This window comes from Bemisia tabaci, chromosome 1 (assembly GCF_918797505.1).
Source record: "Bemisia tabaci chromosome 1, PGI_BMITA_v3".
Lineage (NCBI taxonomy): Eukaryota > Metazoa > Arthropoda > Insecta > Hemiptera > Aleyrodidae > Bemisia > Bemisia tabaci.
Genome location: NC_092793.1, coordinates 79422524 through 79442438, shown reverse-complemented (window position 1 = coordinate 79442438; position 19915 = coordinate 79422524). Strand labels below are relative to the sequence as shown.

Here is a 19915-nt window from a genome sequence, read left to right as displayed (position 1 = left end):
GGAAAAATGTGATAATAATTAATTATAAATATGTTCAATACATTCATGAACAGAACGGTGTCTGCGCGAGCATTACACTCAAATTCAGTATAATTTACTGCCCATTCCGCGTCATTTGTTCATTCTGCAGGATGTTGCAGCGACTCAATAATGCAGAATTTGCATGCTAATTTTGTATTGCTTCATCTAAAAGTGCTTAAAGAGCTTTTATAGCATTGAATAGCATTTTTTTAAGTAGCATTTATTACGATTTTTTTCTAATATGGGAAATAGTATTAAAATAGATTCAAAAGTGAGAAAATTCACGATCTAGTGACGTCATCTGACGGCATTCCTCATTTAAACACACGTATTTTAGCAAATTAGATCATTTTGTCATGTATCCTCCAATAATTGTTCAATTCATAAACAAAGGGTATCCTCGTTCTCAGTTCACTCAATAGTTTCCACTTATGCACATAATTCATCAAATTTCAGACACCTCGACGGTGTAAGTCGGCAATCACATAACGCGTTTGCGGTGTCTGAAAATCTCTGCCTCTATAATATTTTTTTAAAGGAGAACAACTGGACATCATTCCTTGAGGTTTTTGCAGAATTTTCTTCGCATAGAGAAGAAAAATTACGACAGTTTTGAAGAATTGTCGTTGAGTAGTTTTCCGTTTAAAAAATAAAGTATGATAGGAAGTCTGCGACGTCGCAAGCCGAGTTATGTGATTGTCGACTTACACCGTCGATCCTGCAAATTCTCTATTGAGCGAAAAACCCTATCCGAAACTACCGTGATAGCGAAGAGAGTCGCCAGTCTCAAATTTTTTAGGTCGAGTTTCCTTCAAAATTCGTCTTATCTCTTGCAGACAAAATCACTGAAATAGTTATAACTGCAAAACTCATTTTAAAAATATAAGAACAAGTCATATGAGTAAGCTGTGAGTGCGGAAAAATGACGTTGTGTCAGACCAAACAGTCGTAAGGAGCAATTGCCCTCCAGAGAGCCAATGAAAACATTGCTTTTAAGTAAAATTCAGCCCTTTTCTGTCAATTTCCAACCTGAAAATGTGTTTGTTATGTGTTCAAAACGCAACCACGAAAGCATGCAGAATATGGCACTTACAGCTATCTTGCCGAACACTGGCCTAACATGAAAATGAATAATACCCGTTTTATATACTTGGAATAAAATTTGTAGATTTTCAATCATCTGAATAGATTTCTAAGAGTCTTTCGGATGATTAGTGGAAATTTGACGAGGAACGAAGGCTTCTTTCAATAAAATTTTCTACTCTTCAGACGCTAGGGGCCCATTTTCTCAAAACTTCATTTTTGCATTTACGGCTCTCTTCACTATCACAGCAGTAAAAAAGAGGCGATGGGAAATATTCTACATTCGAAAATGGTGGATTCTGGCAAATGGAGGGGGGGGGGCTGCTTTCCGCTGAAGGATGAAACATTTCTTAAACACTGAATGGTGACGGTAACTTTTTGACAGACCAAAGCTCGAGTGGAGCGAGTATTTCAAGAATCACTTATTGGAGGGCCGGATATTATATTAAAACGTCACCCCAAATTGGCCTCAACTGATAATGAACCGGCAAAATAGAAACATTAAGTGAAAATAAAGGGGTTGGAGTTTTATTTATGCCTCCATTACGAACAGCTTTGGAACGTAGATAATTACAAGTCTGAAAAAGTTTCACACGCATCTTACGATCCACGTTCCAGAGCTTAGTAGCAAGTTCTTTTTTGCTGTCATGAATTACGAGCAAAGTTTGGAATTATTTCCGCGCATTATATGCCGCCGCCAGGATTATCGCCGCCTTGTCGGTGCCGCTGTTTCAAGTCGTTGAATCACAATGGTCACCGTCGCCAAATTTTAAGCAAAGTGAGACCATAACGTAAAATGGGTCTTTTTTGAGAAAAAGGGTTCGGAATAATTTGAGGCGTATCGTAGGGCGCAGAAAAGGCATTTCTTGGTTGCGGTGTTTTGGAATCTCCACTGCTAATTTATATTTTAGAGAAGAAACTAATGGGTGAATTTTCTGAAATTTTTCGGTTTCAGCATTGTAAAACCATGAAAAAAAAATTCAGTGAAAGTTTCAACGAATTTCATACATTTTCTTTCATTATATTGGATGAAACTTTAGTGGAGACTCTGAGATACCGCAACCAAGAAATGATCTTTCTGCACCCAGCGTTTCAATTGATGATCGCAATTTAATTGGACGGGTTAAACCAAAACCACTAACTAACCTAACTGCATTTCACGCTGCCTGATTTCTTTTAAGATTGATTATATTAATAGACAGCCAAAAGAACCTAACACCCTAAACTTTCCGTGAATTTCCTCTGGAATAAAAAGAAAAAGACAATAGACTCACAAAATTTCAGGTCAGAATGTTGAATAGTATTCGGTTGAAAAAAATGAAACACGAGAAGAATTTCAGCAACGTCTCATGTAGTGAGACCTATTTTTTTATCTACGTCAACTTACGTAGTTTTTTTTCAAATATTATATTCAATATTAGTCAATGTACGTAGTACTATCAAACAATTCCATATATAAAAAACCTCCGTTGTTTGATTCGGTTTTTCGATCGCGGTAACTGATTCATTCAGGGCATGCGCAACTTTTGATCAAACTCATGACGGTCATTGAAAGCGAACTGGACGGAACGAGAGACGCAGTCCGGAGATTAATACTGCTGTGTTAAGGAAAAACGCCGTAAGAGCCTTCAGGCGTTGCCAAATCTCCCATGGCAAATCAATAATTTTCAGGAAGATTTTTGAATATTTGTTTGTACCAATTTCTCAGATAATTTTGTTTGTAATTCGATCTAAAACGTCTGAAAATATCAAGGAAAAATATTCATAATTTTCCTCAAAATAAACATTTTATCGAAGGAAATGTGACAACAGTCAAATGTTCATACGGCGTTCTTCCTTACATAGCACGGTAGATTATACGAGTGTTTCTTGCCGGACTGAACGAAATCGGCGAAACTCCTTGCGCGCAACTATTCGTGGTCCCGAGCAGCCCAAATTGCTATCCCGCGTTATTGAAGGCGCGCTCGACAGAGACGCAGTTCGGAGACTACCATACGTGTGTTTCTGTCCAGGATTGAGCGAAAGTGGTAAAACCACTGCACGCAGCCAGTCGTGCTCTCAAACCGCTCATTTTGTCATCATAGTTTTTCAAGGAGAACCCGTTTGAATTAGAGACTCGCAGTAAGAGGGTTGGTAACTTGGTAAAAGGTAACTTTGTTCCGTGCCAAGACTGAGCGAGAGGCTAAACTACTGCACACATTTTTTCGTGCTCTTGAGCTGCTACTATTGCATTTACGGTTATTGAAGGCGAACTCGACAGAATTAGACACATGCAGTGAGGAGTAATGAACGTGTGTAAAACTACCAAGATGTTTGTTTTGAAATGTGTGCTAAACTTTTTGTTTCGAACTAAAAAACAAAAACATGTCCGTGCTAGAGAGCATGGGTTTTCAAGATTTGATTTTTGCATCGAATTATACGATTAATGTTTGAAGTCCTAGTGTTCAGAAATATAGTCATACCAGAAGAATAGGAATTGTTTTCAATTCCTGACTTACATCTATATTAGAGATAAGAAAAACCATTGAAACTTTGTAAATAATTACATCCGTAGGGCATGTATATGACTCAAAGAAAGCATCCAACATTTTCGCTCCACAATTTATTTGATTTTTTTTTGCATTTTATACTTCGTCAAAGAACCATTTTTAGCTTTAAAAATTAAACAAAATTTTATTTACGCAAATTTGGCATACCATGCCAAATCTCAAGAACGATAAAGTCTTCGTTAAAAAATGAATAAATAAATAAATAAGTGAATAACTGAGAAATTGCTTGTCTGCAAATTAAGGAGGGTTTCCCTCATCATAAAGTTCCATTGGAAGACTGTCCAAAAATTCTGCAAAAGAAGATTTTGAAAAAGTACCGTCTCGAATGAAATCCCCCTGACACATAGTGCTCTTTCTACAAATGTTTCAATAACGTCAGCGTAAGCGACTCCTGAAACAATTATAAGTGCGAAACGAAAGACATTAAACGGGCTAAAACTTGAGGGAAGGGCGAAACCCTATTAGGTTAATGAAGACACAGCCAACAGTGTAAACGCGGAGAGCTATAAAGTGTCGGCGGGGACGAGGAGGAGGGGACAAAGGTGGCTCAATGGCGGGCAGAAGAGAAGCCACGGGAGGAATTAGAAGGAGCTGGGCGGGTTGCGGGTTGCAGCGGCGGGGCTGAAGGGGCGGGAGGCGTAATAAAAGTTGGGAAAACCGACGACAATTTATGCATTATTGTGTATGTGGCTGGCGATAAAGTGGGAACAATAAAAGGGCTCAAAGGGCGCTGAAAGGGCGCGCAGATAATAGGATTGGCTTCGAACATAATGTAGGTGGTAAGTCTGAAGATACTGGGCGCGCGACTTTTATCTGAGAGAGAATGGAGCCGCGCCGGGCCCGGAAATGAAAAAGAAAAAAGAGATACGCTCTCCGAGGAGACTATTATGCCGTATTATAAACACTTCTTATCTCCGAGTACACATTCCTTCTATGTGTACATTTATATTATTAGAAGATATTATTATTATTGCAGAGGTGCCGCCGAGCTCCGGTGATCTTCGCGACCTCCTTCTTTTTCAGTAGCTTTTCTTTTTTCCTTTTTTTTTATCATCCCATCCTCCTGTCCCAGCTTTTTATTTCATTCATTATCCACGTTTCCTCTCTCTTTTTCTCATGGTATTTCTGGTCTGTTCCTCCCGCCACACGGACTCATCACTCAGATTGAGCAACTCTTCGAGTTTGCAGGCTGCTAATTGTACCTCCTTACTCAATCGGTGTCGCGCGCTTTGTTCTTTCAATTTTATTTAATTATTTTTCTTTTTTTTTAGGATGACCGTAATGATTTTTCCCCGAAACTGCTTTGAGCTCAAATGAAAGTTTCCCCTCATTTCCCTGAAATATCTGGAGTGAAACTTAGAAACGCGATCTAGGTCGGTGGCGTTGCAGACTCCCTTACATACTTGAATCTTTAAAGAAAAAACTACTTAACGTCATTTCTTGAAAATTTTGGTGATTTTCCCTCTCTTTGTGGACAATTTTCTGTAAAAAATTCAAGCCATGATGTTATTTCCTTTCAAAAAATAAAATAATTTTGAAACACCACAATCGCTTGACTTTACAGTTTCATTGTCGAAATATTTCTCCCTGTAAATGAAAACTTACGAATTTTTAAATTTTTAAGCTCCCGCAAACAGGGGCACCCAACATAGGATAGTGAAATTCCCCGTGCTACTTCTTTTTTTTTACATACCTACAAATTGTTTGCGTAAGTAACACTTTTAGATGAGCTTTCATATTTAAAAAGCTTTAATTTAACTTATAAGATAAGACATATATTATAATTTACAATTTAACTTATAAACATATTGCCTCTGGATAGCGAAGAGGAAAAAATAAAACAAGTCTAACTGTGGACAGCCGTTACCAGCCAAAGTCCTAGAAACCCCTGATTACGTCCGAAGGGAGCAAGGAGACATTAAATTTAAATGAAAGAAAATTTTGAAAACCCCTGGATTCCAAGCTCGTGGGGTTTGCGACGTTTTAATCTTCAAATGCAATGTTCCCCTTAATTTGCATTATTTCAATCTTTTTCAAAGAGTTGGTTGCACAACCCCAAAATTAGCGACCATAACTCCAAACCAGCCTGAACATTGACTTGTAGAGGAGCAATTTGATAATTCGTATGTGCTACTTCGTGAATGTAATTGGTTTTTTACTGTGGAATGTAGGTGGTTTGAACATTTATTTTTAACAAAGAAAAACGTTCTTAACCGATGTGCGATTTTTTCTAGTTCCTGATTATTCTTTAATATTTATACTTCTCCACTATTTCGACAAACCCTTAGATTTTCAAATTCTTGGTGCCATTCTTCAATTTGATGCCAATCCATCGAAAATTCCTGTCGAATTGGCAACAGCGTTCATAATCACGCGAAACGATCGTCATGTCGCACAGAGGAATGATGTAAAACGGAATGATGGCAGTTGACATACTATTATTTTTCTTTTCTGTTTCTAAGAAAAATCTTCTGACACGTTACTTAATGGCCCCGTTGATTGGCTTTGGCTGACCTCAACTAGGAATGGTGACCCCTTTGGTAAAGTGGGGGAGAGATGACTACGGGAGTAATTCCATTTTTTGTTATTTTTTGTTTTTCAAATAAAACGATTCCCGTTTCCTGGAAACACGTGCACTTTTTCCAAGGTTGACGTTTTCCTCAATAATTTATGTAAAACCATGATCCAATTGAGCATTTTTCCGTTTCAAATCTTATATTCATGTCCCGGCTTTGTGTTAGGTACTCTCAAAATTACTAGAGGCAAACGAATAATTTAAGCTCGTTCTGCATGGAAGAAACTAACGAAAAAGAGAGTTGGCACTTGGTAAAGCAAAATCAAGCAACAACATATCGCAGAGCATCGAGAGCTCGCTTCATCGAGACACTTCGCGTCATCGCGCCTTCAATTTTTCAGATGCGGCACGGACATCCCTCAAGTACGAATAGTTGTATCTCTGCGCCGTCGTAAACGCTAATCTTTTCCCTCCCTCTATTTCCATATCATGATTGTTTCCGTTTGTCCTATTCGTAGTGCTTCAAGTACTACGTGAGTAACACAGCCGAAGGTAGGAGAAATGTGTTTGGGCCTCTTTGTTAACTTTTCTCCCGAATCTGAACGACACTTCATTGACAGCATATAGAAGAGCATTGAGAGCTTACGCTTCGCGTCATCGCGCCCTGAATTTTTCAGATGCAGCACGGACGTCCATCAAGTACGAATAGTTGTATCTCTGCGCCGTCGTTAACGTGCATCAATGAAAAATTGAAGGCGCGATGACGCGATGCGTGAGCTCTCGATGTTCTGCTATATGCTGCCACTGAGGTGTCGCTCAGATTCGGGAGAAAAGTTAAAAAAGAGGCCCGAACACATCTCTCCCACCTTCGGTTGTGTTACTTACGAACTCACGTAGTGCTTGAAACACCATTACAAATAAGACAAACGGAAACAAACACAATATGGAAATAGAAGGAGGGAAAGGATGCGCGTTTACGACGGCGCAAACATACAACTATTCGTACTTGATGGACGTCCGTGCTGCATCTGAAAAATTGAAGGCGCGATGACGCGAAGCGTGAGCTCTCAATGCTCTGCTATATGCTGTCACTCAGGTGTCGCTCAAATTCGGGAGAAAAGTTAAAAAAGAGGTCCAAATATGTCTTTCCTGTCTTTGGCTGAGACTCGTTCTTTCTTCTCTTTTCAGGTTCTTGTCTGATTCTTTTTCAGGATTGATTTGGCGACCCACGTCTTAAGCTCGAGCATAATGCCGCAGCACTGGCTCGGTTCTTTTGTAAATAATAGTGCTTAGATGCGTCTAGTGGCTGCAATCTTTTGTGTTTTCTTTATTTGTAGAAGCCTGTAGGTTACTTCAATACGTTCAATTTTGCAATTTTTACTCTTTACGATTAACAAACTTTGAACCTGAAAATAGCGTAAACTTGTGCTGCTTTGCCAAAATTTTCTGAACCCCTCTCCACGTAGGGAATCCCTACCAGGAAATATCACAGTACGCCCCTTTGACCAGCCAAGGGTTTACGCCCTCAGATACGAGCCAGTCCGACCCTGGCTGTGATAGCGAAGAGAGCAGCTAGTGTCAAATTTTCGAAATCGAGTTTCCTTCAAAATTCGTCTTATCTCTCTCGGATGAAATCAATGTCATATTCATCATATTTGTAAGAAAAGGAGACTTATGAGAAATCCTCGAGTGCGCAAAAAATTATGTAGTCTCGAGTAAGCAGTAAGTGACAGTATTCCTCCAGAGAGCCAATGAAAACAGTGCTTTCAAGTAAAAGTGCCGCCCTCTTCTGCCAATTTATAACCTGAAAATGTGTCTGTTGTGTGTCCAAAACGCAAGCACGAAAGCATGCAGAACATAGCACTTACGGCTGTCTTGCCTAAAAATAGCCTCGCATGAATATGAAAAATGTTCTTTTTATGTAATTGAAATAGAAGCAGTCGATTTTGAATCATCCAAACGATTTCTAGGAGTCTCCGACAAAGAACGGAGGCTCCTTCAATAAAATTTTCCGGTCAGAAGCTTCTGAGCCCGTTTTCTCAAAACTTCATTTTTGCACTTACTGCTCTCTTTGCTATAACGGCAGTATGTCCATTTTGGTGCGAACAGGAAGAAAAATATTCTGGCAGCACACAATAACACATGACCCTTTAGTTTTGACAAATATGTCTTCAATTTTCTCATCGACTCAAAGACTCTTGGTACCTAAGTAATTATAACAAAGCGGTAGCGCTACCTAAGCGAAATAATTCCTTACAACGAGTCCCTAAGATTCACCTTGATTCGGGGTTGTCCATTGGCGGATGTTCACCTCCAGGGTGCATCAATGTAGTTGCGAAAATAGGCTTGAGGATGATTGAGAAGATGCAGTTTTCACGGGCGACACCCCGAAGAGTGGGGTGGAGCGGGGAGACGGAAGGGGTCGTAAATTGCGAAAATAATGGATTATAAACAGCGGCGCTTGGTTCTCGCGGTGGATGCCCGGTGAACCGTGAACGGATCGAATTATCCGTGGCTAAATTGAACGCGGGCCTGCCGGCGACCCAAGTGGAGGTCTAGCGTTTTCACTCCCGGCTCGACAGTCAACAACTCATTTAATGCCGGTTTGTTTCAATTATTCCCGCGTTGCGCCGCGCAGTGGGTCGAGTCAATAGGAGAGGTCGGACAAAATTTGGAAAATTTTAAACGCTTATAACTCCGTTTATACAAAACTTTGAGGTTCTAAAAGAGCTTCCATTGGTTTCCTCTTAAAATTTTCTGCTAGAGGCACCACTAAAGGCTTAAAATGTAACGAATTTAACATCAAAACTTGCAGTTTGAGTCAAAAATGTTATGTCCAACCTCTGTAATTGACTCGATCCACTGTGCGTCGTCCGCCATTTAGATGCCCCCCCCCCCCCCCCCCCGGTCCAACTCGGACAAATTGCGTCCCCGAATGACTTGCGTCGCCCGGATTGCGTTAGCGGCCATCTAAAATGCCATGCTGGTTTACCATATTGTCGCGAGCAAACGAAAAAAAGAACAAAACAAGAAAAGGAACACGAACAAGTCGGAATTTCCACCACCTCCGCGTTGAAGAGCGGCAGCGTGCGGTAAAAAAAATTTGGCAAAATACGCAACCGTTGCCTGAAAAAAGTTGAGATATCTATGTGACTTTCGTGATCTTCGACCTCGCAATTATTTCAACTTCATGATAGATTGGATGGATTATTATTATTGAGGGGCTTGGAGAGCAAGGCGCATACACATTAAGAAAAAGTTACCAAAATCCAATAAACCAATGTGTTAGTATAAGAAGTAAAACGTAATGTAACACAAGCTGTTGGTTGATTTATTGTGTGATAGTTTTCCCTGTGTCAAATCGACCAAATATTTGGGTTGACGTGACCAAAGCTTTGTGTTGAAAATCTACGACCTCGTTGAAAATTAGTCGTTGGGATCCAGGATATCACATGGGTAGCATCGATTGAAATAAAAAGCGTTGTAGCCTCTCGCAAGACGAGACTTCTGGGTTTTCCGGGAGGAAAACGAGAGTACATCAGTTCGGCAGGACACTTCCTTCGCGATCCGACGTCTCAGAGTAGCCTACGGTTTGGATTGATTTAACACAAAACTGTGTTGAGCAACGAATTCCTTTAGATTCGACACAAAAAAAGTAACGAAAAGTAACACAGAGTGTCATCAAACACAGGAATTTTTATCTGTGCGGGTGAAGTTTTTTCGTTTTCAATAAATCCGTGTTTAAATTTTCAACATTGCCTAGAGCCTTGGGGCGGAAAGAAAGCTCAAACTCACTTCTTTATGATTAAAAATTGGATTTTAATGGTTAATTTTTCACAGAATACATTTCAAAACTATGGGTGAGGTTGAAATTATTAATATTTAAACTTTTTCAAAAACTGCCCTCGTGCGCCTTGCCTTCCGAGCCCCTAAATTTAGAACGATTGACACTGCTGGGTCAAGGTATATATCGACGGTGAAACTACCAAACCACGTATCTCGGTTTGCGACGTCGCAGACTTCCTGTCATACTTTATTTTTTAAATGAAAAACTACTTGACGTCCAGTCTTGAAAATTTCTGTGATTTTTCCTCTTTGTGCGGAGAAAATTCCGTGAAAATTTCAAGGAATGATATTGATTTGGTCGACTTCAAAAAAATAAAATGTGAGCGGAGATTTTTAAACACCGCAAACGAGATACGTGGTTTGGTAGTTTCACCGTCGATATCCGGGTACAATATGGTGGTTGCACTTCATTTTGAGCCGCCATTTTGAAAACTCGTCACGCGAAGAGGGTACCGGCTTTAACTTTTGCCATTTAAACGAATCCGGAATAAACCCGACGTCGTCGTGTGACGTCAAGAGGCCACGAAACGCGACCATCTATGCTGCTGCGCTGAGGAAAAACCACGTATGAATTTTTGAATATTGCATTCCAAATTTCCCACCATAAAATATTCATTACTGAAGAAAGTTACGAATAATTATTTTACTTGAAATTGTCAGATACTTTCTGAAAATGTATTCCCTGAAAAAAATAGAAGAGAAATATTCTCAAGTTTCCAGGAAACCCTGGTATTTTCTGAGATATTTTTATGTCCGAAGGCTCATACGGCGTACTTAATTGATTATTACGATAGTGTGGGCAACTGTGCGATATGCTTTCGCTTTACACTGCCTTGTAAAGGAAGAACACCGTATGAGCCTTCAGACGTTGCCGTAATACCTTCAATAAAAAACGAATTCACCGAAAAAATTGTAAATAATTTATTTTAAAGTTTTTTAGACAAATTTTCCCCCAATTTCATCTGAATTGTCTGGAAATTTTAGGAAAAAATATGCACATTCGGTAAAATGCATGTTTCATCCGGGGAATCTTGGTAACTCCCGATTGTTCATACGGCGTTATTCTTCCTTAGTACAGCAATACAATTGACCTAGTCACAAGGTCGTGTAGTGTTGCATATTCTTTAAAACTATACAGAATTGTCTACAGCTTGGTATTTTGATCTTGCGAATCAATATTGATGGTTCTATGTAAAAAATGCCATTACAGCGCGGCACTACGAATGCGGCATGAAAAAAGAACGAAATTTAATTTTAAGAAATTAAAAGCGTTTATGATAAAACTTTTAGAGAGGAAAATTGGAGCAGCAACTCCACGTCGAATCAAGTATTGACTGACCACAATAATGAAAATATACGAATCGAAATCGTGCATTTGACTTATTAAAAGCAAACTCCCTTCCCCTCCATTTGAAAATGAGAAAATGGCGTTGTCCCCATGTGACGCTCCGTAGACGTATCATAGGTTAATGAATCATTGCTGCATTCATGTCAACCGACGAGCGAAATAAATGGACTGAATTTTGCAATTCGGAACTAACTTCTGAATTTTTGACTCATCCGTAAAAACAAATATTTCTATGGGGAAACTAATGGTACATGCGTTGTTTCTAAACCGAGCTGGGAATTTCAGTTCCGAATTGCAAAGTACTGTCCAATTATCTCTCTTGGTGCCTTGAATTCCTGAATGGTCTTATTCTTTGAGGTTCTCCTTGTTTCCAAGGACGCATTCCCGCTTTAAATTGTCAGGGTTTTGACAAACCTGGGACAAGAAATAACCGGGTCGCACTGTATCGCAATCTTGTGTCTAATTTGGCTAATTTGAACTTTCAATAATCGGTCTGCATGCAGAGGATTTATATAAACACTCCATGATTGCAAAAATGAATTTTTCACCTCCTTCTTCCCTTAGTCCTTCATTCCTAGGAGATTTTTGGTTTCAAAAAGACCTGTCAGTATTTTAAATTCCTATACCGCGGGTACAGAAACTTTCCAACCGCACGGTCGCTTGAAAAAAGAGGTAAAGCTGTGAAACCTAGGATTAGAGGATGCCGGGAAATGTGGAAGGGAAGGGAGGGTTGATGATAGTGATGGTAGCGGTTTTTCTGATTTTTGAATGAAGTTTCTCTTAAATAGTGGAGTGTTGACAGGAATATTTCACAAAGAAAATCATAAGCAAAAGGTAGAAATCAAACGTTGTTTCAATATTTAGAAAACATTTTAATTCCCTGAAGGAAGAGAACGACAAAAACCAAAACCCTTAAAAGGTCAGAATAAAATTTTTCGTCATTTTTCAGTATTATTTAAAATCAATAACAACACAAATTATCACTTAGAAAATACAACAACCCTGTTTACAAAAATAAACCTTAATTTGATCAAAAACCGTCGACACCTTAACAAATAATCAATAAAACTTAAAACAATTGATAGAATCACCCATTCACCCGTTTTTATGCTAAGGTCAATTTTTGAACCAGCTTGGATGGGTCCGCAACATCGTCGTCCCTGCCACCTTTGGAGGAAGCGAACGCTTTGTATCTAAAAAAAAAAGGAAAAGAGAATCAAATGAATAGGTCAAGAACGTTAGCTCGAAGGAAGTTACAGAGGAAGTGACCCTCCATGACCGAGGGGAACTTTCGTTAAGTAGTTTCAGCTGCGGTGTTTGGAAGATCTGACTTTGAAAAAACTTGATACTATTTCATTCAAAATGTTAAACAAAATTCTTTCAAATATCGACGATGATACCTCCAAACCACGTGTCTTTTTGCGAAGTTTAAAAATCTCAGCTCTCATTTTTTTATTTTAAGATGGAGCAAATGTTCAACATCATTCGCTAATTTTTTTCCAAATTTGCTTTCCACCGAGAAGAAAAATCACAGAGGTTTTTAAGAAAATAGACGTCGGGTTGTTTTTCTATTTAAAGAACAAAGTGGGACAGGAAGTGTGCAACATCGCAAACTGAGATACTTATTTTGGGAGTTCCACAGTCATTATTGGACTAAATGCTATTACACTTACTATATTTAATTATTGGGGGTCAGATTTACTAATAGTAACAATCTATCTTTCAGGAGAAAAATTTGAGTTATTCCACGAAAATTTTTGAAAAATGTACCTCGTGTTTGAATCTTCAAAAGAATTAGATCGAATATGTGAGGATATTGACAGATTTTATGAAATAAAAGACTTAAAAAAACTGACTATAGGTAAACGGGAATGCCTTTCAGGAAAATTTTAACCGCTCAAAACAAGAAACTGATGCACGTTTCAGCAAAGAGAGCTGCGAAAAATTGATTACGAAAGAGTCATAACTCCGACATTTCCATTTTTAAGAAATTAGTGATACCCCCATTTCGTTCCCAGTTCCCAATAGTGAAATTTTCCAACTTCAAGAACCCAATATTAGTACTTGCTCTTTGAAGTTATTTGAGTTGCCGAAGTATACGTAGTACGCACACGTTACACATAGACATTTGAAATTAAAAAATCAATTTTGAGAGTGAATGACAAATGTCTTTCGGCGAAAGAAACGCGTGGATAATGCGTTGCTGCAGACTTCAGATTTCACTGCCGGCTTCGGTGCCAACCTAGAAAAAAAATTATTTCGACGAAAAAGTTTCGGAAGCTCTCTGGATCCCCTTTCCCTGTTGCGTTGTGAATTGTTGATTGAGGAAGAAACGAGAATGAAAAGTGACAAACGAGGCCAAATAAAACATACGTCGAGCCGATAAAATAACGCGTATGGACTACTTACATATTTTGGAACTTCTGCCGTTCTTTCAGGCTCAGGCTCGGTGCGGACGACTCCAGAGCAGCTAACAGGTGTTTTTGAGAGATTGTCATCGGGGCTTTTGTCGCCTGAAAGCAGAGAGCAGCGTCAATACTTTTCAGAGCTTTGTTTCACAAGCGTCGACATTCGACATTAAAACAAGGGCACGGAAAATCCTCGCCCTCGCCCCCCGCCACGGATCCACGCGCTTCGGTGCGCTATGGCGAAATGAAAAATGAAGAATGACGCAGCGCGGAAAAAAGGCACTTTGTTAGAGTGGTAACAAAGATGCTTTTTACTCCAACACTTGCAGAACAACAGACAAATGCTCTTCCAAAAACGAGTGAATCACAGATCCTGTTTCCGAAAAGGGGGGAAAAAAGAATGGTGGAATCCTCTCAAAGCTCGCGTCATTTTTGCTACCGCGGGATGGGAGCCGTCCCTAACTTACGTGACGCACTTGCCCGGTATTTTTGACCCCCTTGTAACGCTTTTGTGACGTAGGTCCCAATCCTTTGACACATAAAAGCAAAATGGCGTAACGCTCTTCTTGACCCCCCTCCCTCTCCTCCTACGTAATGGAGGGCCGGTCCCATGCGTAGTAACAAAGGTGACGATAGATTCGTGATGGCATTCTACATAGCAATGGTGGGTATATTAGACGATACCAGAAATGATGCACTGAAACATATTTCCTAGACTACCCACTGGATTCCGGTTGGCGGTTATACTGCCGTACTAAAGAAGAACGCCGTATGAGCATTCTGGTGTTGCCAAATTTCTCCCAACAAAATATTTACTTTTAAAGAGAGTTTTGCATATTTTTCCTTAGAATTGTCAGAAGTCTCAGGTTAAATTGTGAATAAAATTGCCTGGAAAAATGGAGGAAAAATATTCAAAATTTCCCCAGTAAATTTGTTTTTCGTCGAAAGAAATATAGCAGCGTTTGAAGGCTCATGCGGCGTTTTTCCTTGGCACTGCTGTATAGGGGTGGGCCGTAACTTAGAATAATTTCCTCACATAAATTCATTTCACTGGATTTCCTATTGGTGCAACTATAATATTGGTTGAAGTAACCAAATACTTGGAGTTATCAATAGCGTTTTCGTTTTAAGCTGGCAGATTTACTGCTACACTCTTAAAACATTTTGAGTGACATTCCTTGCCGGAGTCTATAAAGCGTCCAAAAACATTGAATGACATGCATGCGGAGCGGAATCTAATCTCCTTACGGAAATGACTTACGCTCCTATACGGAGCGAAATCAACTCTTTTTGCGGAGTGTCATGTACGCTTCTATGATAATTATACTTCGCATTCATATCTCTCGGGGGTTTTGGGCGCTACATAGGCACTGAATTCCACTACTCAATTTTTAACCGTGTACTGTGACCAGACGAAGTCACATTATACCGTCTGAAAACGACGTGAAAAAGTGACAAATCGACCGCGTTTAGCAGAAAGGAACCAAGCCAAATCAGCTAACACCAAAGTTAATTGGGCAATTTAATTTTTTTCAAGAGAAAGTTTTTACGGATTCCTTTAAAAATTTTAGGGAATTTGCTTCGCGCTATGCAGAAAATTCACTGAACTCTGCACAAAAATCAGCACAACCGTTTTCATGAAAAAATTAAATTGCCCAATTAAATTTGGTAATAGCTGATGTGGCTACCTTTCTGCTGAAAGCAGTCCAACAGTACAATGCCATTACGTGAATTTACTCTCGTCTCGCTGAAAAACAATTGATTTACCACGAATATTAATCATATTCTATCATTAATATAAACTTCGAAGGATTCAGACTTTCAGCGATTCTACCTTTTTCTATTTCACTCGAGAGGTTGCCAGATTGTGCGATAAATGTGGATATTTTACATGGATTTGGATTGGGAAAAGTGCCAAAAAAGCAACTTATCTGGCAACAATAGAGTCCGGGAGGGACGAGAGGCTGCCTTGCTGGGAAACCCCATGATTTAGCCGGAAATGTCATTTAAACAATTGATTCCGTTTGAAGCATCAATTGTATACTAGGGGAAAGCTATTTTAAAATAATAATTGTAAATGGATATAGATGCTACAGAAAGGGAAAAATGAAAGGGAAAGGAAATGAAATGAGGATATGATTACTAATATGCAATCAGAGAGAATAAAACAAAAACATCAGAGAAATTTATATGCGATGAAAGTATAAGAAAAAGACACGAGTGGGCTCATTGCGATTCGGAACTCGAACTATACTATCGTTGAGCAGTTTTTAGACCCCTACGCCACCGATAATCTTCTTAAGAGGTAAAGACGAACTTTTGCTACTTCAGCAAGTCAAATCGCGGAAGGAGATCCACGAATTGTCTTTTTCCGCCACCCGATGGGATGACGTCCCAGTCAAATGCGTTTTTGAAGAAATGATCGATCCCCATTATCGCTTCATCTCCACACATCTATTCATGTGCAAATGATGGCACGCTCCGGCAACAAGGTTCTGTGACAAGATCATTTTTGCTTCCAGAAGTCCAGAGTCTCCAAAATGTATACATCTTAGTGATCAAATGTCCACTCACTGAGAAAAATGGCTCGCGGAGCGAGCCGAATGTCACTCGCGTAGCGAGTGATCGGGGGTCCAGGAGGCGCAACCCCATGGCTGGCCGTGACGGACGCGCAAAGCGCGTCCAGAACGGCTAGTAATACTATAACATCACAAGGGCATCGTATCACGCTAAATCATGTCATAAACCGCACGGAAAAAAATTAAATTGCTGATTCAACAATTTAATTGCTAAAAACAGTGAATGCAATGTTTCGATGTAGATTTTACAGAAAAAAAATGCTATTTTAACCACCCCCGTGGTTAAATTAGTTTACAATGTGGTTAGAGTAGCATTTTCTTGTTGTAAAATCTACGTTGAAACATTGCACTCACTGTTTTTAGCAATTGAATTGTTGAATCAGCAATTTATTTTTTCCGTGCGGTTTTTCCTCTATTCCCGCTTCTCTCATACGTCGTGCAGGCTAGTATGTTTCCCATTGTCTCCTCCTGCGGACTGATTATTGAAATTGATAGACAAAGCTATGGACAAAGAAGACAAAAAGGGTATGGAGGGAGCTTATTGGTGGAAGCAGGTGGTTGCGATGGACAAAGGAGGTACGTGATGGACTAAATAACGGCAATCCGCGAGAGACCCTACAATTAGTACATTATTTTCTCCCTCAGTCTGTAAGAACCATCAATTTTAATCAATAGGATCGCTCCATACTCCCTATGTCTTTTTTGCCTATCGCTTTGTCTATCAATTTCGATAATCAGCCCGCTGTGGTGCCCAAGCTCCACCTCCCGTGGCGTTGCATCATCGAGATGAAAATCAAAACAGCGGTTCGAAAGATGTAATTCATAATGAAGTTTTGCCAGAAAATTTCGATTTAAAGATTTATTTTTCTTAGCTAATATGCGAGACGCAAAGCGCCTGGAGAGTAGGGATGCAAAAACGTAAAATACAAAAATTCAGGGGAAAGTAGTGTCACGTGAGAAGATGTATCGTGCGTTGATACACGCAAAAAAAATCGAGGAAAACACCGAGAGAGGGGGAGTGAGAAATAGAATAATGTAAGCGTTCCAGAGCAAATAGAGACGAGATGCTAAAAAAAAGAGGAAAAAAAAAGGGGGGGGGGGACTCGATCTACCGGAGAAATAAAAATTCCGCGGAGACACGGCCCCGAAAGAGGGAGTAGGCGGGGGAAGTAAAAATCATCCCCGAGGGAGAGGGATGATTATTGCGCGGCTCGAGGGAGAGGGATGAGCCGCGATCGACAAGCGCAAAACTGCTGGTGGAGGAGGGTGGTAAATGGGGAGGAGGGGGATGCACGATTTCTAATTGAATCCGCAGACTCGCGCAAACAAGGAATCGAATTACGGATAAGCGATTTATAAACTACTCAAAAATCGCGCATAAAGGAGCGGTGAAGAGACAGGTTAGCGAGGTAAAGATCTACACCGGGTTTCGCTGCAGCGCGCACGGTGGGCCAGCTTCAAGCGTAGCGCGGACAAAAATCGTTGATGGACGGGACTCCGACGAAAAGCACGGGTGCAAATTGGGTTGCATTTTGCAAAAAGGAACAAGGAGCAATGCCATGTTGCTAAGATTGTGCAACTTCACCCTTTGCAATAAAACTACTGAAATCATGCAAAAACATAAAATTTATACGGTAATTTTGCCTTAAATTTACAGTTTTTAGCGAGTAGAATAGAAAATGTTTATAGATGATCAGAGTTTTTCTTTCAAGACAAAAGAAGTTGCATAATCTTAGCAACATTGGAATCCTCTTGGTTCCTTTTTGCAAAATGGAATCCAATTGTTCCTTCGCGATTTTCTGCAAGCGCAAGGTTTTCGCAAAAAGGTCACCACGACGCGACATTTGTACAAATGGGCTACATTTTGCAATTTGGAACTATAAATTCTAGCCCGGTTTAAAAATAACGTGGGTGCCATTAGTTTCCCTATGCACATAAGTGTTTTTCCAGAACTGCCAGAATTTATAGTTCCAAATTGCAAAATGCAGTCCAAATAAAAAAAGAAGCGCACTGGAACGCCCATTTTGGCTAGCTAAGCTATCAAAGAAGAAAAAACGATACTACGTTGAGTACAAGCCCAAAAAACAACAAACACAGTATATTCAATCACATGATGCTGCGGTAAAAAGCAAGCAAATGATAAAGAAAAGATGATAAAAGAAACTTTCAAAACACCGGGCGTTTTGACCCATTTCATGGATCTTTTTCAAAGGTTTGGGTGCAATAAAATACCAACGGAGCAATTAAAACAGGAGGAAGCAGAAGCAAACGCTTAAAAGAAAAACATGGATTAAGCAGGAACTACAAATAATAGATTTGAATCTACATTTTGAAGAGGAAATATACTTTTAGTACAAAGAAAGGAATTTTCCGGAAAAGTGATGACAGCGAGTAAACAAAAACATTGAGGGGAATATGTGATTGAATAAACTGCATTTCGACGGTGAAACTACCAAACCACGTATCTCGGTTTGCGACGTCGCAGACTTCCTGTCATACTTTATTTTTTAAATGAAAAACTACTTAACATCCAGTCTTGAAAATTTCTGTGATTTTTCCTCTTTGTGCGGAGAAAATTCCGTGAAAATTTCAAGGAATGATATTGATTTGGTCTACTTCAAAAAAATAAAGGTGAGCGTAGATTTTTAAACACCGCAAACGAGATACGTGGTTTGGTAGTTTCACCGTCGATTTGTTATTGTTTGTGCTTGTAGCTCGATGTAGCATCGTTTTTTCTCATAAAAAAATAAGTTTAAGAAGAAAAAAAAGGTATTTTAAATCGGTCATCTGACAACGACGATTCCACTCGCGTAATTGATTTCGCATTGAGTCACTGAGATTCGAAGTGATGAGCCCCTTGACACGGGGATATAAACGAATGCAAAGGGCGCGGAGATCACGGCAGAGCAATGTCAACGAATGGAAGAAATTCCCATTATACAGTTAAATCCAGTTGGAATAAATATTTACAAATTTTGATTTGAGTCTTGAGTGCGCGCAACGCTGAGTCATCTGTCAATACCTCAACGATTGAGTCGCTTTATTTTCGATCTAATTGAACTTGATAAAGTAATAATCAGAGAAATACAATGGTCTTACGGAATTGTAAGAACCACACATTTAATTATCTTATATCTCTGCTGCATAATCCCACTAACTGATGATTGCTATTCTGGGCAGTCGTTTTTCGTCAAAACTAGGTATACGCAAAGAGCGTGAGTTAAAACAGGGATACTTCACGCATTGCGCAATGCGTGAAGTATCCCTGTTAGGCTTGTAGGCGCCAATGCGCGTTTTGCGCAATGCGTGAAGTATCCCTGTTAGGTTTGTAGGCGCCAATGCGCGTTTTGCGCAATGCGTGAAGTATCCCTGTTAGGTTTGTAGGCGCCAATGCGCGTTTTGCGCAATGCGTGAAGTATCCCTGTTAGGTTTGTAGGCGCCAATGCGCGTTTCGCGCTGGTTAATGTGTGCATTTCCTGTCAGAACACTGGAAAAAAAGTCGCTTGGATGTAGAGTCCAGACTCTTAAAAACATTGACTGCAAAAAATACTCTTTGATTTAATCTG

General features: G+C 39.7%; 1 protein-coding gene across 1 annotated transcript in view; it reads right to left on the bottom strand.

The window, feature by feature from the left end:
- Positions 1–12210: 12210 nt before the first annotated feature.
- The window catches only part of Pex1 (peroxisomal biogenesis factor 1), a 38521-nt gene continuing 30816 nt past the window's right edge, over positions 12211–19915 (bottom strand). The window contains exons 12-13 of the mRNA XM_019061543.2: positions 13772–13875; positions 12211–12555 (exon numbers count right to left, since the gene is read on the bottom strand). Of these exons, the coding sequence (XP_018917088.2) occupies positions 12468–12555; positions 13772–13875 (192 nt within the window). The 3' untranslated portion in view covers positions 12211–12467. The remainder of the gene's footprint in view (positions 12556–13771; positions 13876–19915) is intronic.